The 25,178-nt window shown below is 33.6% G+C and overlaps 1 protein-coding gene and 1 long non-coding RNA gene across 5 annotated transcripts in view; one reads left to right on the forward strand and one right to left on the reverse strand.

The window, feature by feature from the left end:
- Nucleotides 1-25,178, reverse strand: part of LOC123695112 (homeotic protein ultrabithorax) — a 108,309-nt gene that overhangs the window by 55,595 nt on the left and 27,536 nt on the right. The window contains exon 2 of one of the 2 annotated variants that reach the window (XM_045640843.1): nucleotides 4,114-4,128. The exons of the other annotated variant lie outside the window; for it this stretch is intronic. Coding sequence (XP_045496799.1) covers nucleotides 4,114-4,128 — 15 coding nt within the window. The remainder of the gene's footprint in view (nucleotides 1-4,113; nucleotides 4,129-25,178) is intronic. 2 annotated transcript variants of the gene reach the window in all.
- Nucleotides 1-25,178, forward strand: part of LOC123695114 — a 50,102-nt gene that overhangs the window by 1,088 nt on the left and 23,836 nt on the right. The window contains exons 1-3 of one of the 3 annotated variants that reach the window (XR_006751902.1): nucleotides 4,679-4,841; nucleotides 6,718-6,901; nucleotides 7,033-7,302. This is a non-coding gene — a long non-coding RNA (uncharacterized LOC123695114). Of the gene's footprint in view, nucleotides 1-4,678; nucleotides 4,842-6,717; nucleotides 6,902-7,032; nucleotides 7,303-25,178 lie in introns of those variants that run through there. The other 2 variants (XR_006751900.1, XR_006751901.1) reach the window with 2 other exon arrangements.

A 25,178-nucleotide genomic window follows, 5' to 3' on the forward strand; every position in this document is an offset into this window, starting at 1 on the left:
ACCAGTATTTTTGAGAATGAGAGTCAATAAGTCTGTGGTTAAGAAAATAATATTATAAACAAAAAAGAAATTTAATTCATTAGAAACTAAAAAATAGGGTATTTAGGTAATCTTAATAGAACTGATTATTATTTATTTACATAACGTAACTTTGTTTTTTGTTAATTTTTGGTTCTAATAATGATGAGAAGATAAATATAATTAAGTTTTTCCAGTTTCCTTACACAGTGAATTATATTAATAATAATGTTGATTTTAGGGTTCCGAACCTCAAAAGGAAAAACCGGAATCCTTGTAGGATCACTTTGATATCCGTCCGTCTGTATGTCCGTCTGCCGGTCTGTCTTTCTGTCAAGACCCTTTTTCTCAGTAACGCGTAGAGGTATAAAGCTGAAATTTATTTTGAATACTCAAGTCTACGGTCCCTTGAAGCAGTGAAAAAATCAAACTTATAAGCCAAAGCAATCAAAAGATACAGCCGTTTATGCTGCAAATTTTCGCAAATTTCGACATTCGCAAGGGAATCAAAACCTACAGGGTACTTTACGTGAACACAGACACTTGTACGAAGCAACGTCTTATATTATAGCACAAATAAGGGAAACATTGAAAAAATAATCATTTACAGTTAAAACATATGAAAAAAAGACAGGTTAATACGGAACCCTCGGTATGCGAGTCCCACTCGCATTTGGCCGGTTTTTATTAAATAACTATATTCGTAAATAAATAATTTATTAAAATCTAATTTTTATTTGCATTTATCTGATAAAATATTACCCAATACACTCTTAATTCCTTTTCTAAGCTGGTGGACGCGAACTGGTCCACGGGTGGACGCAAAAAGGAATTTTTGGACGCAAACTGGGTAAAACGCCAAATTCTGCTATTTGTCTAGATAAATAAAAACCACATGATATTTCCAACACAATTGAAAGTAAATCTTAAAATAGACTATGTAATGAACACGTTACATAAATTTTGCGTTGAAATTTGTTCTGGAACATTTTTATTTTCTCCTTCAAACTTTCCAACTGCACTAAGTGGACGCGAACTGGCGCAATTACCCTATTATGTTTCATTAAATAATTAATTTATTAATCAATCAGAAAGAAATGTAAAAAGCAGATGTAGAATAACATGCCTATAATACTCTATTAATAGGTATAGAGAATTTAAACTAACCAAAGTTACTTAAAATATACCTACTTACAGCTAAGGAAATCGTTTAAAATTGATTAAGATATTTTTGGTGAGATTTTATACGTTATTATTTTACTGAAAGGGTAAACAAAAATTATAGCGCATAACCTCAAAAGTACTACTGCTCTAAATGGTTCTAATATTGCGTTATAAATGCCTTTTAGTATTTTATCAAAGGTGTATTAATAAACACACAATTATTAAAATTTACTATAAATAAATATTACCTAATATTTGACTATATTAAACCCTTAAACCAAATGCCAAAACTAACATTATTAAACACTTGAAGGGCTAATGCCAAAAGCTCCGTCGGCCGCGCATGCGCTGTTTATCTGCCTACCATTTTTATTTTATTAATACCTACCTACTCACAAAACATATTATTGTCTGAGAAAATTATAAGGAGGAATTTATTGAAAATAATAATTGTTTTTATTTAGCTATTAATTTTAATATGGAAATGTGTGATAATTTTTTTTTAACTCCAGATACCTACATTATTATGCACCTGTTCATAAACATAACATGTATACTATCTTTTAAAAGAACCTAACTAAAGAAATAAAATAAAGGTAACTAAAAGAAAACATTTGTTCTAGCCATGTAAGTAAATTTGCATGTCATTGTTTATACTACAAGACAAACAGTCTTGTTTTACATTTCGCATAACTAAAGTTAGTTGAAATCGTTTATCATGCGGATTTTAATGTACAGGAAAAACAATTTTTCTCAAAACATTACGTTAAGTCGACGGGTGAATATTCCTTAAACAGTTCAAGTTAGATAAAGATAAAACTGAATGCGCACTAGTGCGATATTGTTAAACTTGGTCGCGCTTAACTTTGAATCTCAAATTGTGTCCTGATTTATAATGAGTTTTTCTTCACAGAAAAGCTACACTAGTTAAACGTTGTTATTTTGAAATGATGAAGTTTTTTTGACGGGTTTTACTTTATCGTTTATACATCTTTATTCATATATTATTCTGTTATACATTTATATCTGTTATTATTGCAATATATCTTATCTTCTTAAACCACTGAAATATTTAACAAAATTTCGGAACAATATATTTTTAAAATATCTGCTATTTTTACATTTATTATCTGTTCATACTGCAAAGCAAGCATCGCAGAAATAAAGTACGTTGCCAAGTCTTTCTTAAGCGCAAGAAGTGAACCGAAAGCCAAAGATTTACTGGAAAATTTTTGGAAGTCAGCCGCACTACATTCGCGGAAATTTAATTTCCAGTAAATAACATGTCTTATGTAACGCTACCATCTTTAAGTTCATTTATAATAATAACCAAATTTATTAAATTAACTATGAATAGGTATATCATAACTCTTGAGTAGGTAAGCTCATTTGTATTATTTTTAGAAAATTTGTAAAATTAGCGAAGCATTAACATTTTAATTTAAATAAACGGTAGGACTAAGCCTACTTAAACAAATTTACAGCGATCGTTACTCTTAAAGGTGACCCAAATTACCATGAAAAAAAGTTTAACAGCCCTTTATTTCAGAACAAACAGAGGCTGTTGGTGGGAATCCCGTGTAATCCTGGCCACTTATCACGCGTGCAAAATGCAAATTCGAGCCGGACCTGTGTACGCAGAATTAACGAAAACTTAAACCTGACCGGAATCATGCGTCACGAAAATTGTCAAAGTTTGCATGTTACTGGCTTCTGCTCGTATCAAACTGTAAACTGGATAATCTCGGCTGGAACAATTTAGACCCGAAAGACTGAGGATTAACACGCTCTCGAATAAACTGTGGCCGGGAGAAATATGTGCATTTACTATTAACACAGTACCAAAAGGTGTCGTAAATGAATGTAGGCAGTATTTACGAGTGTAAGTACCGCATGATTGAGTTCTGCGAAAGACCTAGCGAATAGTACTCACATATCGAGGCGTGCGTTAGATGTATTGCGTAGCAATTACGGGATGTTGTTTTACCATTTTTAGTTTGACGTTATAAATGTTGAAACCTATTAGCCGCTACTTCATTACATAGTTATTCAAATACAAGACTTACATGGCGTGGAAAATTGAATAGCAAAGTGTCGTTATAAGAAACACTTTCTTTTAAAATTTACTTATGTACGCAACTAATTATACGCATAATTAAATCCTAACGTAAACACAATTCCAAAGAGATTCTTAAAATACATTATTTTTAAAGAAAAAGTACTCTTAATCACATTATAGTATGGGTTTATTAACGAGCTTATTAATCCTAAGTATGAACAAAATAAAGTCGGTAAAGGATCGTGATCTACCTATCTAGTACCTAAATAGCTATAATCATTTTCTCTATGCTGTGTAATAATGTTCGTTTACAATCGAGCTATAATCCGACCACTTTAAGAGGGTACATTAAGACATAATTAAGCCGTAATTCGAGATGAAACATTAATTTTATCCGCAGGTCCTATAAGCGGCTAATCTTCGACCATTTCCCCGCGCCATGGTCTGCCGAATCCCGAAGCTTAACGCCTGTTTGTTAGCTGTAATACGCTTTTAACACCTGCGTTTCAGACTTATGTAATGTGTGAATGAAATAATGTATATTTTGTATAGAGTGTTGAGTAATATGTTGAGTTGGCGTTTGACCGCGATGCGTAGCACCTTGGCAACCAAAATAGACATATTTTATTGATGAAATGAAAAGAATAGTCTTTGAAATATTTTTCGGACTATTTGTTTTGTTAGGTTAATGGGTATTTTTAAGGGTTAATTTATTTTATAGCCCAGCCTAGTGATATACAAATATAAATAAATATGATATGAATAGGTAGGTATAGTAACATATCTTTGGTAAATCAATGGGTTATTTGCGTTATTTGACATAAGATTTTTTATATTGGTAAGTAGATGATAATATATTCAATAATACCAACCTAATAACACCCTATCTGAAAGCAAAAAAAAAAACTTGTTAGCGGTTTCAACTGAAAATAAACATGCACTTTGCTATCAGTATGAAGCAACGGTATGGAGCTTTCATTCATACCATTTTTTAAATAAAAAAATATTAGATGAACTGAACCAATTACGGAAACAATTATTTGATAAATTGTTGTCGAACTAATAAACAATAAATCATGATAAAGCAGCCAGTTGATAATTTATCAATGTTTACTTTGAGCTATTAATGAGTAATGAGATAATTGCATTATCTATTTTGCTTTTAATTAGATCACTATTACGTAGTCTATCATGTAGGTAATAAGTCGCCTCATAACATGACAGGTACTCAACTATAAATACGTTTATTGCTCAATTTATAACACATGTTATCTTGTAATTTCTGTTATTGAAACATAAAATTGTTACTAAATAGATAAGAAACTTCTCAAAATAAAGTGCACTTTGACAGTAGGTTCTAATGGAGGCAATACATATACATTACAATTTTTTTCAAATTATTAACTGCAAAATATTATTTGTTTTTTAGATAATTCGCCGGGTTTATAGGTGTGGAAGAGGAGAAAAGAAAGGCTTAGTTAACAATAAATTGGAGCTAAATTCCATCTATTAGTCTTCAGCCCAGGTGAACGTATCTGCATATTTATGACTGAGGAAACCGTCTTAAGGGGAGCGTCTAAGCTTAAAAACGACGGTAAATGTATGAGGTATTTTTTTCTGCCGCAAGTTTTAACAAGATCCACCTTATTTATGCTGCAGGGGAGGGTATTTGAGCAGATTTATTAACAGACGCGTGACGAATCAGGGAATTCAGGAGAGATACGTTTAAGCTGTATTTAAATTACATTTTACTTTATATACACGCGGGAGCCACAAATTTATACGATAATACATCTAAAGGTATTTGCTAAACAACGCGGTACCTCATTTATATACCTACATTTACTTCAGGAACTTTTAACCAATTGTTTTTATTGTCAGCAAATAATAGTATTTATTATCTAGTAAAATATGACGTGCATTCTAAACTCGGCTCACATAGTTCCTGTTAACATTTCACGTATGGTCATGCTCGTATAAACGATATTGACATAAAAGGGAATTAGGGAATCAGGAAGGGTCTTATGCACTGGCATATCTGAGTGCAAATCAGTCAGAGGTGAATAAAGGTCAGCCATTTGATAAGGCTGATAAGCAAATTGTTGACAACGTACTGCTTTATTTATGGAATTAATTATTTCTCTTTGTATCCGAGTAGATAATTCTTTAGGAAAAGGCTTGATACATAAGGCTTTTAGCACATATTTGAGATTTAATTAATCTGTAGAATAAATATTTTATCGTCATTCCTACAGAAGAAAAAAAGCAATGTTATGACTATGTTTCTTAAAATGTAAATTGAAACGCAATGAAGCACCGGGGTGTGGTTCTAGACATCCTTTCTTAAACAAAGAAATTGTCATTAAAACTACCGCGACGCCTGACTAATTACAAACGGTAAGTAACTGAAAACTTAACACCCTATAGAGAAAATTGTAACAAACGCAAATAATTTGCTTGGAACAACTATATTTTTTTTACGCTGAAAATAATAGCAAAAGTTCTGTCTGCATGATTAATTAATTATTATTAACATAAATTATTTACCGACTATAGGTACCTACATAGGTAATTGTAAGAGATTTGTATATTAGGTAATTTATATTCATATTATCCACAATCTCACTATTTTAATATCAGCAAATAATTAAGTAATAAAATTGAAATCTACGACCGTGCTTTTATATGTGGCAATAAATATTATAGAAAATATAAGTATTCACAAGTTAGCCAAGTTAATGAGCGCTCCATAAATAGAGTCATGTATAATTTATTAAAAGCCACTTGCAGTTTTTTGGCTTAGCTTGCGAACGCGAAGACTGCTCGCTTATTTACTGCGGCTTAACTTAAGCTGTTGCATTTTTATTAAATTAATGGTTTCTATTTTTAATTCGATTTATAATATGACAATTAAAATTTTTATAAGATGTGTAAAAAAAATTTTAACCTACAGAAATTTAAATTGCCATAGGTATTCTATAATTTTAAGTGCATAGAGTAGGTAGATATAATTATATTAAAATAAATCAATACGGGTACATTCAAAACAATGTACATTTCAGAATAAAATAAAAATAAATGTTCACGGAGCAGGCGTTACATGTGTCAATTGTTTCGATATGCATAAACAGTTATGAATTATGTAAAGAACTCGCTATTCCGTTGTTAAAATAAGTTTATGCAACGTTTTGTTTTCAAAACATTGCTTTCGATCGCTTCCTCGTTGCCATAGAACAAAAATCGATAGACCACCTGCTATACATCTAAATAAAAGACAGTTTTCAACGTTTTACACATCATAAACATCAATAACCTCGAATAATATAAATCGTATGTTTCGAAAACGCCCCTAATTTAGTACGTGTACGTAATTGAAACTCGGCACGGCGCTGATAGGAAATTTCGTTTGAAATTTGAATTTTAATAAAACATAACGTGCTCGTGTATTCATACGTCACATCAATGCTTGTTTCCAGGGCCTCTATGTTCACAATTTACGTCCCTCGCGGGAGACGAAGAGTAATGTCGATTGGAGCAGAATAAAAAAATCGCTTAGGCGACCGACAAGTTCAGCCAATTATAAACGACAAGCAGCAGACCGTCGCGTTGGCACAAATTGAGCGCCATAATGCAAAGTGAACAAGTTACAAGCTCTTAACAGTATGGCACCCACTTGATCATTTTCCTTACAAACCTCAATATATCTACTAATAATTCTAAGAACTATACCGAAATAATATTCATACTCGTACCTCTAATTTCATTTAAATTAACTGTTATCCGCTTTTCAGAATCTATTATCTGCATTCTCCCTTCATTAAAGGTGCGTTCGAAAAGTTAAAAAGTGGCTCGGAATGAATCATGGCGTGCGATCCCCATGATATATTACACCAAAGCTGGCACCATAAAGCAAACGGCGTGGCACTGCGATACAACGATAGCGACACAGGCCCGACAGACACCAGAGATCGCGTCTGTTTTCAGAACGCAAAATACAGGGTGTCTAAAATTAACAATTCACAGATAAAAAATCTGATACGGCTACGAAAGGTGCAATGAACGTACGTATTTTTAGTCTCTATTTATAAAAGATGTTCATCATTATAAGAACTTGTTATAGCGTAAACAATTAAGCGATATGGAGGTAGTTATGAATGCATATATAAGCGCTATTTTAATTATAATCAGTCTCCCTCGATACTTAAAATAACACAATACCATAAAACACTATAACGAATATGGAAGTGGTAAGAAGTCGTTTAATGTTCATTTATTATCAGCTTTAGGGCCGATTTTTCAATGCTTGGATAAAACTTATCCGTCCAATAAAGTATTACACGATAATATTAAAATGTCATGTACCTAAACTGTCAAATACGGGCAATTAGAGTACGTTTTTAAAATGGTAGTTTTATAGATTATTCGACGAATAAGTTTTATCCAAGCATTGAAAAATCAGCACTTAGAATAATTATTCCGTCACTTTCGAATTGTTGGGAATATCACATGGAATTTAATTATTTTAATGAATATTTTTTTATTGACAATTATTTGATTTGGTAATCGCAATCTTTTTTACCATTAAGGTAGGTATGTCACCTGTCAGACACGTTATACTTGTCTGCTTGTTTTTCTTCAATTCAGTTTTAAAAGAAATATTACTTGCAGTCAAAACAAACATAACACAAGTGCAAATTTAATAAACAAAACTGGAACGACCTGTGTACGACTCCCACATATTTTACACACCAACACAAGAACGTAATGAAGCAATTATATATCGATATTTTTATGCATAAAATACTTGGCGGATATCTGGTTAGGCCGCGACGGAATAAGAAATAAAACAGCGCAGAGGTTATTGTTGGCTCGGGTAGGTGTGTGAGTCTCGGTTATCGAGCTTTTAACCCGACGTGCGACATGCCAAGACATCGACAAGATTTATCACCTCACTAGCTCACCACTCATTTGTATTTCCCCAGCGGAATAAATTTCGAATAAACAACTGAAATGATTGAACTTATTGTACGTGATTAGCGGATAAATCTTACAAATCGTATCGTAAAATCGTCCATTTTTGTCCTCCATTCATTTAAAAAGTATGTGAATATTTACGACGCTTTATGTCACAATAAACGGAGAATGGACCACAACAATTAATTCTGTACAAATTTCGTCAGCTTTTGTCTTTTGAAATGCGCGAGGATTAATAGTGTCATGTTCTTCAGAAGAGATATTTTTGTCGTGGATTTATTAAACTGGTTTTAATTAAATCACAATGTAACCCACTTTACACACATAGAGTAAAAAAATTAATGTCCCATTGAAATAAATTTATCAACAACAACGAACTGAAATAATATTCATAGCATTTTCAATACTAAGAGTAAAAACCTATGTCCAATACTAAATACCTATTTATTTATTTTTTTTTGTCTTAGGTTAACCTTATTCTTGTTTAAGCCAATTTAAAGTCCAATTCCGGAAAGACGATCTGTTATCTATACTCATTAGTCATTACTATTAATCAATCTACATATTATCAAAAAAATCAAACATTCAGTTTGTAATTTAATAAATAATTCATGAAATTGGGAAAGCTTAAAAAATCAATTATGCCTTTACCCATTTCCAACCACATATTAGAACATATTATATAACCTGAAATGTGATAAAAAGTTGGTATCCAAAAGACCATTAGTTTCGTACACTGATAAGATGGGCCTAATACTCTTTGAGCATTTATCTTTAAGATTAATGAGCCAATTTTCTTAGTTGGCTATAAAAAGAATCGCTATGACCTCGCAAGCAATCGCTTTCCATGGGACTTAAGTTTAATACGCTGTCTTTTTATATTGTTAATGACAACTATAAAATATGTAATTCTGAAGAATCATTCTTTGCATTGTAATAAATTCCTCCCAATCGGACGGTATTCTACTAAAATTGGAACGGTGTAATACACAAAGGAATGTTTTTCAAAAAAGCAATTATAAGAACAGAAAATTCCCCCGTCCCCTGAGTGGGATATAAGAAAACAAATTGGATTAAAGTGTCAAAGGTGAAATAAAAAAACTCGCATATTGTTTATCTCCCGCGATATCTGTAGAGCGTCAAGTCGCTGATGCGATGTGCGCCTAAACAAAATTTTATTTGCAAAAACCGACTTTGTTCGAACAATGATACTGTTCAAAATAATAAAACACTTCTCCATCAAAAGTCACACCAGCAATATAATCATATTTGCATTTAAAACGGTAAGTAAACATAGAGTCGAGTGTTTTGTAAATGGGCGGTAGCATGTTTATGTGTCGTTTATGACCTGGTAAACGTAAGGATTGCTCGTAAAACGAATTGGTCAGCGTTAAGGCATTGTGAATTTAATATATTGCTATTATCTGCTTTAAATGTTGATTTTAATAATCATACCGTCTAATTTAATCTTATTTATATCTTCATCTTTGTTATTTACGATAAAAGCGGCGGGTCTACGTAATAATAATATGTTTTAAACTGTTTTGATTTAAATATGATAACATAAGAGTTGAATGCGTGAAAATAGAAAACGAATTTTTCTTGTTTTTGACCGCATAAATCGGGCGTGTACAAGGAGCTAACTTATTTTTGTTCGTAGGTACGCAGGATAGATGGATCCAATTCCAAATTATGTCTATCTTGGGAATTAACTTCGGGACGGGGATCCCAGTTTATCCAAAAAAGTGCGGGGCTGTGGCGAGTAGTAGGGAGCTCGGTTGGGAGTTATTTTGGAATTATGATTCCGGATGCGTCCTGTGAGCACCGCGTGTTTCACGCCTCGTTTCACAGCGATATTACCACTTGCAACCGTTTAACCCGCATCCAGACGCAATATCATATTTGTGTTGAAATATTTATTTTCATACCATAAATCGAGCGCAGTGACTATATAGTGGCTACTTTTAGAGATACCCAATTATGACTAGAACTCATTAATTTTTATTTCATTCATGTTTCCGAATGAACGAATTCACTTAGGAATTCGAATGAGGCGTTTATTATGGTAAATTGATAGTTAAATTTATATTCCAACACGGAATGATAGGAATTCACGCGACCTGCACGGAGTTTTGTCCCCAAATTAAAATGTCTCACCAAAAATGCAGAACGTGTGTTTTAATGGGGTGACACCGGGTTCTTAAGTATTCCGCCGGCCCACCCTATAGTACTCAGTCTCCTTAGTCTGGCACGTCCTCCCCTTAATATATTAGTCCCAGTTCGTCGTACATAATTTTGTGCGGGGTGGCACCTCCTCGCCTCCCCACGCAAGCGAAATGTCCGATCTACAATACGATGGTTTGTTTATTAGCTTTTAATAAGTTTACTAATTTGTAAGTTGTAACCTATCTCTGATGGATTGTCAGCGTTTTTAGTTGAACAATGACATCAAGTTAGCGATACTTGTTCGTAACTTATTCTGCAGTAGGTAGGTAGTATGTAGAGTCAAGATTATTTAAATTAAAAACATATTTCATGCAAGAAACTTACCGGTAATCCTACTTCTAAACTTGCGAATTGTTGAAAGCATCAGAATTAAGGAAAATAATAACTTATACTAATCTTAATAGCAAACAGAATACATGCATTAATGGCCTCTAATCAAAATAACAAGATACCTATACAATATACGCATTTATCAAAATTGCCAGAAGTATTTGCGTTGGGGTGACGTCAAACCCTGAACTATTAGCTATCGTACCTATATTGAGTTATAGCAATAAATCTCGATTAGTTATTACACAAGAGATGCATTTGTCTTTGTTGGCCGTGTGCGTACCTATAGACTACACATGCATCAAATTTGTTCCTTTCTTTATTAAAAACTATTCGACGTACTAACAAACTTTTACTATTATAATAACAACAAGGGCTGTTGCAAAACAATTCTTATTCAGACATACAAGCTTAATTTTTGCGGGAATAAAACGAATCCTCCCGAAAGTTTGCAACAGTTTGCCCAAGGCTTATTAAGCCTGTGGCAATAAATATTATTTTAGTCCATTAGTTAAATTAAGTAAGATTTCCCCCTGTACCGTGTTATTTGTCATATACATTGGGGACGAGCTGAGTTAGGGCCAACCTTGCGGTTCACTCTCTTCATCTTGCCAGCTATAAATTTTAATTTTGATAATATGCGACGCGAGTTGGTCTCCGATAAATTCTGCAATTATTTAACCGTTTATTATGATATTTATGGGTGATGAGAATGGTAATAAATAGCGAATAAATGCAGTCACAGATTGAAGGTAAACTTAATAAATATTTGGTGTTAATTTTAAACTTTTCTTCAAATTAGACATGAGTATTTTAATTAGGTACCTAGTAGAATAGTCTTGTATAGAAAGTCCTAGTTAGTAATCTATTTGCATTTACAATTTTAAACTTCTTTAAATTTATTTTTAGCTATTTGTCAGCTCTAACAAATAAACCACGATTCAACATTTATTAACGACGGCTTAAAGAAGAGTTATTTTAGTACAAAACAATACTCAAATCAGCTATTTATTTACTATTTAATTAACAATAGTATTAAGTCATTACAAAACAATAGGGAAACCGCATTGTAGATCAGGGCGCCCACGCGCCACCACAGCCTAGGTGGTTTATGGCGACCCTACGCACGAAATAATATTGCTATAGAGAATATAGTTTCTTCATTCACCATATGCTTATGTTTGTGCAGTATTTTTTAATCTTAACAATGGACAGCATGAATGTTTGTTCTAGATAGATATATTATGCGTTTATTAAAACGAAACTTCGTTCCAAAAAAACTAAAGGCTTTTGCAAAACTGTGGGTAACTGGTAAATACAAAATTTTAAATCACGCAACATAAATTGCAAAAGAAATAACTTAGGTACTTTTTTTTCTATGCAAATAACTGTAATTCAATTTTCACATCGATATCGTGACCATCGATACAGATATAATTTGCGGCCTAATTAAAAAGGAAAGTACATAAACTCCAGGCGGGTATAAACCATACGGGCATCCAGCTAAATTATTTAACATCTTCATTCCCTGTGGCGCACGCAGGTTGCATGCCGGCACGGACGTAAGACACATAACCTTTGCATAAAGTTACTACAACATCATGTATTTGCAAGTATAAAACGTCCACAAGACAATGTATCATTTTTTCAACTAAATTGTGGCTTAGCGAGGCGCTGTGGAAGTTTGCATAATACTCGCTTGTTTACTTTAATACAAATGGAACTCAGTTTATAAATATGCATGTTATAATTAATTTAAACTGTGGTTTCCGGGATTGATTAAAAATGTGCAATTTGTGTCATTAAACATAAGAGAAATAAAGACGTAATCTAAACTAAACTACAACTATGATCTAAATTCTAAAGCATTCGAATGTTTTAATAATGAAAGCAATAAAGCACACTAATATACTTATAAGGATAAAACTGTATTTATTAATATTAAAGATCTTAAGGTAAACGGGTGGAGAGCCTGCAATTCCGCGATAAGGCAGCCCCGGCCCCACCTTTTGGGGGGGCCGGGGCTGGCCATACTTCAAACTGCGTTTAACTTAGATAGCTAGTTTGATACATTGCTCCCATTATTGCATATCAAAGGTTTTGATAAGGCCCTGTATGATGAAGTACGAGCTATACGTATTTCCCTTTTTACTTACGAATTTTGAAGGTGTGATCGCCGTTTGTTTTTACATACCTGGAATAAAGAAAATTGTATTTATTTATTAGTATTTATTTATGGATAGAATTTGCTGGTTAGGTAGGTATTTATATTTATTAAAAAAAGGTATATTTTTAATTCGGGCCAGTGCCAATAAATAATAAATACAAAAAATACGAAAACAGCCCCCCTAGCCAAGTGGCTTTCTGTTAGCGTAGCGTTCAATAGAATAGACTACGAATGTATGAGATTGACGTAAGCTGTAGACGTCCCCCCTAGCCAAGTGGCTTTCTGTTAGCGTAGCGTTCAATAGAATAGACTACGAATGTATGAGATTGACGTAAGCTGTGGCTAGGGGGGCAGAAATAAGTATTGTGAGTATTGTGACTCACTACACATTTAAAATTAAGTAAAGAAACGAGATATGTACCTACATATCTCGTTTCTTTGCCTAATTATAAATTGAAATCCTATTTTTAATTTATACTCCACTACAGGTTTCGATACAAAGTAACATACCTGATATCGGGTAATGAAATACAGTTTTGTAATGAATAACATTTTATGTAAATTGAAACATTTGCTGTAAACAACGCAGCTATAAGAATACCCGCATATTCTTAACAACCTGTACACATGAAAACGATGGTTACTCAAATTTACAGCGCTACAATAAACGGGTCAAATACGAGAACAGTCCTTTTACCTAACGTTTGGGAATATTGTTTATGCATACACGATACTAATTGCTTCCACGCGGATTTCGATGTTTATCCGAAATGTATTTCGCATTGTGGATATAAAGCAGAGAAACGAATTGTAAACGTCACGCGCTCGCTCCCAATGTGACTACCGACAGCCAATCGATGTATGGCGATTGTAGGCGCAGATATTGTCACAGTTCAATTTAGTAAACGCTGCCTTTGTCCTTGCTTTGTGTGCGATACAACGACCTGCTTTTGGTGGCCGAGTTTCTAAAATTTACTAATACGAGAAATACGCAAAGTACAAATAAATTGGTAATAAGCACATGTTATTTTATTCAATTTTTTCGCCAAGTACCTAGGTACCTCAATATAAACAAGAAAACTCCCTTTGTCGGCTTTTAGCAGCTGTATTTCAATTCAACAAAAATATCACTACGAAAAATAACATTTGTGAAAAAAACGTTCAAGTGTTTAAGGGTAAAATATTTTACATGCTACTGCATTTCGTAAGTGGAGGTTAAAAACTATTTTTTTCAAACTCGGTGCGGATTCTCCATTCACAGTGGCCTCTATAAACGGTTGCATCTTAAAAACAACGATTGTTTACACATAGATAACACAATTGTTTGTTTGCCCTTTAGTAGATACTATTATAAACAATCGAACACGAACGTAAATACTAATATAATCAATGTTACACGTGTGTAGGTACGAGGATTCAACATTGAAGAGTATTGGAACGAATAATTTGCTTATTCGCGTTAAGCGCGCTAAAGCAATGAACAGATTAAACATCGTATTCAAATGAACACGCGATAATATATCGCACGTGCCCCCATGTGTATTAGCTGTATCCGACTAATGCCGGCTTTCGATATTCGGCGCTCGGTCGCGATTCCATATTTACGAGCGAGCCACTCGCATTAGACTGTCCACCGGTAGGTAAATTAGCACAGATGCTCGCCACTGTTACAGTGATTCATTCCAAATTGGCTTTTCAGCGGGAAAAAACAGCCAGCCGTTGCGGCGGAGGCTATCTAGGGATCGCAGCTAAATAGCTTTTAAAAGAGTTGCTCTTTTGTTTTTCTTACGACTAAATGCGGATGAAAATCCTCAAGATTTACCCCGAGTATTTTTACGAGTTACTATTAAATACAATTACAGAACAGGAGAAATAAACCGATATGAATAACAATTAAAGAAGTTACAATGTAACAAATATGCAATTAAAATCAAGTAACAGAGGCTATAATGCCTTATGGGCGTTTCCTTGGTTGTAGGTTACGCCTTGTGATTATTATCTTGGTGCACTTATAAACGCTACACTTTAACTTGCAGTAAAAGAAAATTGTGTATCTTACATGCTGCCAAAACTTTCTACGATGTAGATTTACGTACATGTTATGGGTTTCGCGATTTATAGGCTTTCATAAATTGGTTATAAAAAATATTCGAAAGATCGCTTGTCCGATTCAGTCATCAAATTAATATCAATAAAATAATAAATATGATATAACGAGATAAAATCTGGAATGCCCTGAGCGATTCATTGCGGTTTCAGCTTATTTTTAATGAACTGCAAATGACAGGCCGTGAAATGCACAAATGTTGCATTTCCCAATAATGAACCAGCAAAATTACCTTTAGTATAAATAATCCATGCCAAAGGGTGGGTTCGATGCGCCGCTACTGCAAATCAGCCTCCCCCCCCTCCCCCCTACCCGACTATAACCCCCACCACACGCTGTCGACGATAAATAAAATTCACGTTTTAACAATAAAATGCATTTTCCGCAAATGCTCCCAGTGAATTATTGTTCAGGCTTTACGAGCTTAAAATTATATGGGCATGTGAAATTTCCGATCCCGATAATGCATGCGCTCTGTATCGCGTTATATTTTCAATGATACAAACTATAATTTACTCAGAAATATGTGCGTAATAATTCGGGTCAATCGAGAGTAGGTATCTAGAGTCCTATCAAATAAATCTAGAGTCTCGCTATAATTGTATTGCAACTGCAATTCGGTCTACCTATATTGGATAAAGTATATTTTACCATTTCATCAATTACGTCAAAAGCCATTATACAACCCACACCCTAACGTCACGTCGGTACCCTAAAATAGTTACCTACAAAATATCAAAGCATAAAAAACTATGTTTTATTTCTAACTAAAATAGATCATGCCGGCCGGCGGGCGGCTTGATGGAGAACCAATGGGCCCAGTGACCAGTCCCTCCGGCACAGATGGCGACACAAGCGCACAGATAGCAGAAAAATGAATTGTGGAATTCGATATTTGTCACTTGAATTATAACTCCCGACGGAGCTCGGACGTTCACTCTATACCGACACCTCGTTTTGATGATGTATTCCGACATCCATTATTGATCATGTTCTAACATTTGTTTAATAAAACATATAGGTAACTTTTTGTATTTACTGATATAACTAACACATCATAAAACTGTTCACCATATTTTCGCACAACGTTGTTAGCGAATAATATTCAACCGTTTGGTTTTATAATTAGATTTGAGTTAATTAGAAGTCGCTTAATTAACTATGGTTTAATTATGAGTTTCATATTTTAGGTTAATTTTATTGTAGGTACGTATTATATTGTATAATAAACCCAATAGCGGATAGCCTAGATATTATCTACTAATACATTTCATTTGCCTTAAAGTATTTAAGAAAAAAAAGTTTTAAAAATATTTTCATACAATAATTATTTTAAGCGCTATAAAATATAAACGCGTGACTATACATAACTTATTCCAGTGGCAAAATTTATTGAACCAGTTAATAACACATTGTCCTATCAAGAAAACCAATTTGGGAGGTATTTGTAAACGTCAAATATGTTTGCGCACACCTATTTATTGCGAGCATCCCTCACGTGAAAGTAAATAACCGAGACACTGCGACAAAGTGAAAAGAGATACCGGGAAACCATAGAGAGTTATGCTTTAAATGCAATATATTAAACACCGAATGTAACCTTTACGCCGTAGATAATAAGCATTATTTTTGTGTTATCCTCCATAATCCTAAGCTACTTTGTTCTAAGGCGTAAATATACAAGTGGAAAACTCAGTGCGCCACGTGCGAATGATATATAGCCGTCCCTTAATTAAAGAAGATTTTAATTGTATCGGATGTCTGTGAAAGCGAAAATAATGCACTCCTAAATTGGGGTTGGAGCTACGAAATTTATATCCGAGAGCCGTTCGAAATATTGCTTTGCGTGTTTTACCTATCTTTTATGTATTGGCGCCAATACGCAGAGAGTTATTTAGCTCATTAATAATTGCCCATTGTTTAACGCGAAAATCGAATTAGTGTGATTTTCAATTTAGGCGCTGAATAAGCCAGTATTTTATAAATTAAATCGTATAAATTGCGTAAGCGCGGATTAGATTAAATCGCAATAAATAAACAAAACTCCATTTAACAAAAGTTGAAACGCAGTTAATCCAGTAAATTCATTTCGCGTAGAAGGCAAGCTGCTGCCAGCTTAAAATATCTTTCTTAATTACAAAAGCCTTTGTTGAACGTATCTGATCTATGTAAACAGACGGGGCGAATGTTTTAAATAGCAGCTCAACAAATAGGTTCCGGTCGGGCGAAATAAGCAAAACGCCTTAATGAAACAAAATTTAAAGGGTTTGTGAGGGTCGATAAACTATACGAATTCCTTAATTTAATCGAGAAGTGTAAACAGTAATTATTCATTGAACAGTTAATTATATTATGTACACAAAACCCGAGTAAGAACGCGCGGGATTCAAAATGGGTCCTTGTTGATGATCTGATAATATTATTTACCCGCTATCGCATTCGACAATCGTATTCGAATTTCCCGATGTCGTTAGCAATGTAACTATCCTGTACGGATCGTCGCGTAGTTCATTTGGCGCACAATAGAGAGACCGGTCCCGCCTCGCGACACCGGATAAATTGAGTCGGGCCTCTGGCGCCCTCTCGCGGAAAATTAGGGAAAATCGATTTAAATATCTTAAATGACGGCCTGCCTTAGTAAGAATTAACCCTCTCGTTCTTGAGTGAAACTTTTAAACTAACTTTCTAATTTTAATGTTTTGTGACGCGTTGCTTTTAATTGCTATGATTGTATTTCGTAATTATTCTATAATTTATTTAAATAACAAAATAAATAACGTCACTAAATCTAGCACAAAAGAATAAATAACTTCCTATACTAGTAACATCACATACACAATAAACAATATCGTAACCACGTACATAACCAACCTAATAAAACCGGGCTGTATTTCGTCTTAATGTAAAAGAATTACTTCCTGATGTTCACCGCTGATTTTCCTCTTGTCGAGATTTAAGCTCAACGCAAACGGGAAAAAGGCGGGCTCGATGGTAATGCGTACGAGGTCGGATAAGGTACGCAACCTTTCTAATTAACAATTTGCCCAACACTCTATGAGGTGCTACTTGATTATTTTATGAGCTCCGCCCTTCTTTCAATGTCGTGGTATATAATCCTTATTAAACCATTGAATACAATCGGTTTTGCGTTCATTTTCTTGTTTTTATCTGAACAAAGATTGCTAGATTGTAATAAAATAAAATTAGTTAGAGATCGTTGCACTTCCGAAAGTATCATTGCAGAATTCAGTAGAAGATAGAGACAGACCCTAAACAATGTTTCAGACTCGACGGATAAAAAATATTTATCAATCGTGTACCTAATAAGTTTATTGAATAAATCAGGCGCAAATATTTATCGATGGGGACGCAGCGATGGGGTCAAAATTTATTGAAATTGGAGAAGGCGCATACATAGGTAAAATACATACATTGACATGGCTAGCAATCAGACAAATTGGCTCCGATATGCCCCCAAACCGAATTAATCTAATAAACTCACGTAAGATTTCTTTGCTAAACCACTTACACTAAAATTATGAGACAGTTTAGGGGATACTACCTAGTTTGTTGTTATTGCGGGCGTTTTGTTAAATTCGCAAAACAATAACTTGAAATTCTTAATTTATGAAAAAGTTTGTAAGTTCATACTAATAACAAGTTTCTATTTCACACAGAATTTACCACTGACACTAAAGATAATGCCTGAGCTTATTTCTATCAAAATATATTTAGAGTGCAGAATTAGAGGCATAGAATTCAGACTTACTACCTATTTAATATTATAAAAAAAAAAAAATGTGCTCTACAATTTAGTAAAATCAAAACAACTTTGTATTAAAAAGTACCTACATGTCTTCAGTAGGTACCTAACTACCTGAATTTACATGTAGCGTGCCCGCAAATAATTACGATAGTGATCACACACATTATTGATTAGTTACAATAAAAGCGATATCACCTAACCTATTTATGCGAGTATTCTTAAATAAGACGAATACATTCGCCCCAAGAACGAGTGTGCATGAATAAATATCCTGCAAATCCACCTTTAAACTAACAGTATAGGGGAATACGTTTTTGCCTCTTTCCAAGTAAACGATGCTTAAGATATTTATTACGGGATGAGTTTTTTATACAAAACGCTTTGCATTGTGTTTACTTAGTAAGGTACCATATTTAATTCACAGATGGCACGTATAATTAATTTGTATGTGTTGAATATGAGATATAAATACACATTGTCCATGAAAGTCAATAACCTTTCGAATAACAACTGCTTACTTCTTTTTCTTTGGAAGTTCTTATCCTCAATATTATATGTGAGAATATAGCTATTATTTAAAATATAATTAGTATATATATAAACTAATTTATTAAATTTAAATTATTCAAAATTTACAACTCAGTTCTAAAATATTTGCTTTTAACTCAAACAATGCTTGTAAGCTTTTTATACTTATTTTGAATGGTTACATTAAAAACCCATGTTAACCGAAGTGACTCCACCCTTCGTAAAGGGAAGGAAGCCAAATCCAATAGTAGGAAAAACTGATTATCTAATTAGAAGAAAACCGCCACAAGAGTCTCAACTGCAAGCTAATCACAAATTAATGAGAGCTTGTACTCGGGTGTCGTAGCGCGATGATAATTCTGCGCCCTGCTGTGCAAAGAACCTCATCAATTATGGTGGAGCCACCCCCGACTGAGCCCTGAAGGCAGTGCACCCCTTTGTCACAATCTAGTGGTATCTACCGTTCCTAAGATTTATTTAGTGTCTGTATCACTAGTGGAATAGTCCATTCACTGATTGGTTCATAGCATTAACCTTAACTACATTCATTTATTTAAGTGAACATTTAAGTGTGCCAAATTCTGCGTTCCAAACAGAGTAGGTTGACCAATTGGCGCTTAATTCCTCTCATATTATCTCATATAATATGAGAGGCAATATATTGCAGCTCTATAGTAAATCATATAAAGATACACTGTTTCATATCTATAGATCGTTCAATAAACAAGAAAGGCAAATTCAATGTATTCAAATTGAAACATTGTAACTGCTTATTCTAGAATGAATCAATCAGATGAATATTTTATTGGCCACAACTGTTTACGCAAGGACCTGATGATCGATGTAAGATGGCAGTAATATACAACAGATACAGATCATTGTTCATTTTGACTCTGTGTGCCAAAGCCATTAAATAGTTGTTGTAGCGGCACTAAACACTTCCGTCCCAAACCACAGCTGATTTGTTGGCCCGTCGGTGCGAGAGTTACAGCGTGATGTTTTAACCATTCGGTAACATATGGTATATTATTGTTTTATCAAATGTTTAATTAATACTCACTGTTTTATAGCAATAAAATTATTCAAATCAAAAGTAAAGAGAAGTATAGCCTAAATATTTGATGGTTTAGATGCCGTTGTTTGTATTTTATTTAGCAGATTGTAATTTGAGCGGTATCGCCCCAAACTGGCTCACGTTGTTATGCCATGAATATAAATCGTGATAAATTCCTCTGGCGCTGGAGTGAGGGGCGCGGGGTGAAGAAGCGCAGCCTCCAGGGGATTTTTCTTAAAAATAACTTTTGCTCAGGCAATTCGGCGGAGCCGCGGGATTTATGTAAAGGTGGTGTCACCCCTGTAATTAGTTTTTAACTAGTTGTGATAAGGGTATACTTTATGCGCAGTCACTGATAAGCTTTGAATTCGAAACGAAAAACATTCAAACAAATAACAATCCGAGGATTGTGCAACTTTCTCCACGCAATTCCCAACAAAAGATATGATGTCACAATATTTTTATTGTTCTTATATTTTTTGCATATTCGACCCGTCATATCATACGATGATTTACGCCTTGTCGGCAAAAAATAACGAGAAAGTTCTTCTACGAAACTTCTTTTATTGTTGGAGAAAGTTGCGTAAAAAACTTAAGGTGCTTAGAAAAAAGCAATTTCCTAGCTCAGGTGTGTGAGATGTTCTTTATCTAACTTTGCATCCGAGCGGCTTTATTTATGGGAGAATATTTTTTCCAAGTTTTGAACATTTTATTACATCGCACCGCGGGTTTACTTTTGTTACAACTCAACGCATACAACGCTAGAACAATAACTATTTTGTAAACCACTTTTTTAAACGTGCTACCTGTGTTAGCATTCATAAACATTAAAGCTTATCTTTGATTTACTGTAACTTGTATTCAAAGTATCATAAAATATTAAAAAACGTTTACAACGGTACAGCAAAAATCACTTAAAAATAAACTCCATCTCCTTTTAATGGGGAATATAATTTGAAATACTCTTTATAGCATCCATAATGTAACCAAGTGGGCCAAAAAATGGTTGTCACCGTCTGGCGTAGTACATTAACATAAAGGGTGTGAGGTAAGGAGGTTTTATCAGAAGGGCCTTTCCTGAGGGAGGGCCAAATAATGTGATATTGCTCGTTTGTGCGAAGCCCTATTTATCTATTAAAAACGCGAGATTTACGAGCCAGTATAGAAACCTTGAGGAAGTTTTTATGTTGTTCCTCTAAGCTAATATACGAAATTGATGTGTATTATTATTTTAATGTTACTCATAGAATATAATGAATGGTATTTCTTGATGACTGGTTTTTTGTATCGCTATTGTAAGTAAATTGTTGAACATGAGTGCTAAGAGATGATAATAACGTAGCAATTATAGATAAGTGAACGTAGCTGAGCTTGCGCTTAAAGTTTTCATACCTTATTATAAGAGCTATATTTGGATTATTAAATAGGGTAACGGTGTTGGAGGTCTGAAGTATCTAATGTTTTGTCAGATCCAACTTCAGTCACGAGAGTCACGATTCCGCGTGAATATCCATACTCATGGGTTTTAAATATTAACTATCGTAAGTCGTTTTAGGAAATTTCCAATAGATAAGGAACAGTTAGTCAGTAATGAACGTCTCGAATAGTCATACGAGTTGTTAAGATAATCTGACTTTTAGTAAATGGTCATTTTGCCAAGTTCTCCGTACTAATAACGCGGTCTATAAAATTTAAGATTTGTTTCACCGAGAATTATTGGTGAATTAATTTTTATCGTTGAAACATTGCATTGTATAGTAGTTACTAATATCTTTAAACAAAGTATATATCTAAAGATCAGTACAACGATGAAAATATAATAGGTTTATTATATGTTATTTCGTACAAATTAAAGCATAAACACAAAACTTAAAGCCTCGAGGCCGTGTTAAATTTCGAACACACATAATTCTCTGTATTATACATTTGTATAGGTTTAATATGAACTGGGAATATTGGCTCGAAACAGTGCTAAATTCACATTGGACAGACGATAGCGTGGAATTATCTGCCATTATTTGTCATCGGATGAACAATGCCCTCGCCGGCTCTATCTTACTATATTTGTCACCAATTATAATTACGAAAAATTAACTGCGTATTTTATGCCGAGAGGATAATGCTGAAACATGTTTCCTTGGTATTGTGTTTCAGCGCATTATGTTAATTACATACAAGACTTAATTTCAATCTATGTTTTGCAATTATTTTATGGAACTTCTAATTATGATAACCAATGTGTTTCTAAGGTTTAATATGTTTCAAATGTTAAATAATAAATATATAATAATCTGAATAAGATATAAAATATGCAGAGCAATGATAAACAATACCTACTAAACAAAGAAAAGCTCTAACATTAAATTACCATCGATTAGAAAATAGAAATAAACGCACTTTAAGTCTAAGTTAACAAATATAGGTACCACTGTAACTATGAACAGAAGCAAATTATAATATATTCCTACCAACTTTGTTTGAAACTACTAATATTGAAAGATCCATTTAATATATTTATTTTCATTATTGTGTTCACATTTAATAAACTGACAGATGTTTCACACAGTAGATATTTGTTCTCATCCGGGTACGGGAGTCAATAAACAAGGAATGAAGACCTCCTAGCGGGGAGAAATTCCCTACAATACTTGATGCTGTGTATTCTATTCAGCAAAACACGATTTATACCATAATACTGTCAAATTGAATAATTATTGCCTAATATATTAAACTAAGACGAAGGTATATCGTATATCTTTGCTTAAATATATCTACCTAACTATTTTGATTATGTAGTTACTAGATACTTGGTTACAATAAAATTTAATAGTAATGTGGAAAAAATAATACATTTAAATTGATTCTTTCCATCTCTATATAAATTTTCGTATCTTTTGGTGCGTAGGTACCTATTATAAAACTCGGCGCGTTCGAATTTTATCAGAATAATTACCTGAAACAAAAGAAAAAACACTCATTAATATAAATAGGCATTAAAAATCCTACTTAACAAATATTTAATTTTAAAATTAGATAGGTAGGTTATAGGTTAGGTAGGTATATTGTGTTTTTATTCAACGATCGCTTATTTTTTTTTAAAACAAATTGTTTTTAACTCTAGTTGAATAAATACTGACTCTACATTTTATCGTCGACATTTTTTTATAATTATTTTACTAATTTGGCAATAGATGTAAAAATAATTTACTTAATAGAAAGTACCAACTAAAAATACACTTTTCATAAACAAACCTACCTAGGTATAAGTACCTACCTAGGTAGGTTTTTTTATTATTGAACTCTACTTGCATATCTTTTTTAACTTTTTTGATCTATAGAAAACTTAGGATGGCCTTATTATAAATATTTTTTAAATTGACCTCATTTTAATTTGATTCATAAAATAGAAGTTTGCGCATCACGCACACATAAACTACGAACTTTGGCACTCTCCACAATAAATCAAGGGGTGTTATACGCCATGTTTCACGAATGTATGCGATCTCTATCACTCGTTCATCAATAATCATAATACCATCTCGTTCTAACGGCCGGAGTGTCCGGGGGAGGGGTCGCTGTCTAGTCGTGACGTATTACTCGGTCGGCGGTCGGTCAGGTCAGTATGCTGCACTGTTGGGTAAAATATCACCCCGTCTTCTTTATTAACTCAAATATCATACAAACACAATCCATAAATAATCTAAAGTCCAACCTTTACAAAACTGCAGTGGGTATGTGTATAAATAATAAAAAAGTTGCGGAAACGTTAATGAGGAGCGCGATGTGAATATCGATATCGACATAGCTCTAATTACTAGCCATACCAGCGATATAATGTATGCCGAGTAGGTTTTCAATGCAAATCGCAAGTTCGATTCGAGAATAGACAATGCGAATACTAGTTTATGGGACCACCCACACTCTTTTGATAGGTTCGTTAGGGAACTGGACGATGAACATTGTTGATAAAAATATATACGTAGCTACTGTTCAGATTGTACAAAGTTTAGAGGAAAGATAAGTAAGTATGAAACAATGGTTCATATTTATGATGAAACTCCCGTGTAATCGGCATCACACCTCGACATTAGCATTTCACAGTCTAGTCATTTGTAAAAGCGAGTGATGGCCTACGCGTGATCGGACTGCTAATGAATCGAAATGGTAACTAACGCGATGAATGGCTATGGTGCAATGCTAGTTCAATAAATTACACATTTACTTTTATTCACACCAAATAAATTGTTTTTTTTTTTACCAATAAACTATAAAGTACTTAATAGGTAAAATAAATGTATTGTTTTATCAACCACTTTATAATTTAATTCATTACACACACTTATTTGTATCGACTAATTCGTTGTCCGCTCGGATATCACGTCCTCCCGGGACATCTTATTGGACTGCAATAAATACAGCGTTATCTTTCGATATCAACCACGAAGCACACAGCTCGACGCCGCAACCAACCCTCACTTTAATGAATTACACAATGAACTCTCATCTAAATACAGAAAAAAGCTTTTAAAGGCACATATCAAAAATGCCCACAAAGCCTACTAAGACAGGCCTCCCAGATTTATAGCACTCCCTTTGTTAAATCACGTAATCTCCACGCGGTGCCACGATACAAATGGAGGTAAATGAAAATAAATGTAGTTCCTCATTCTAATGCTCACCTACCTATTTATGTTACCAAAACATAAATTTACCCGAATGGTAATCTATTTAAAAAATTACCTGTTAAATCACATTTAAAAGATATAAACCATTGTTAAGGTTATG

The sequence above is a fragment of the Colias croceus genome, chromosome 10 (genome assembly GCF_905220415.1).
Source record: "Colias croceus chromosome 10, ilColCroc2.1".
Taxonomy (NCBI): Eukaryota; Metazoa; Arthropoda; class Insecta; order Lepidoptera; family Pieridae; genus Colias; species Colias croceus.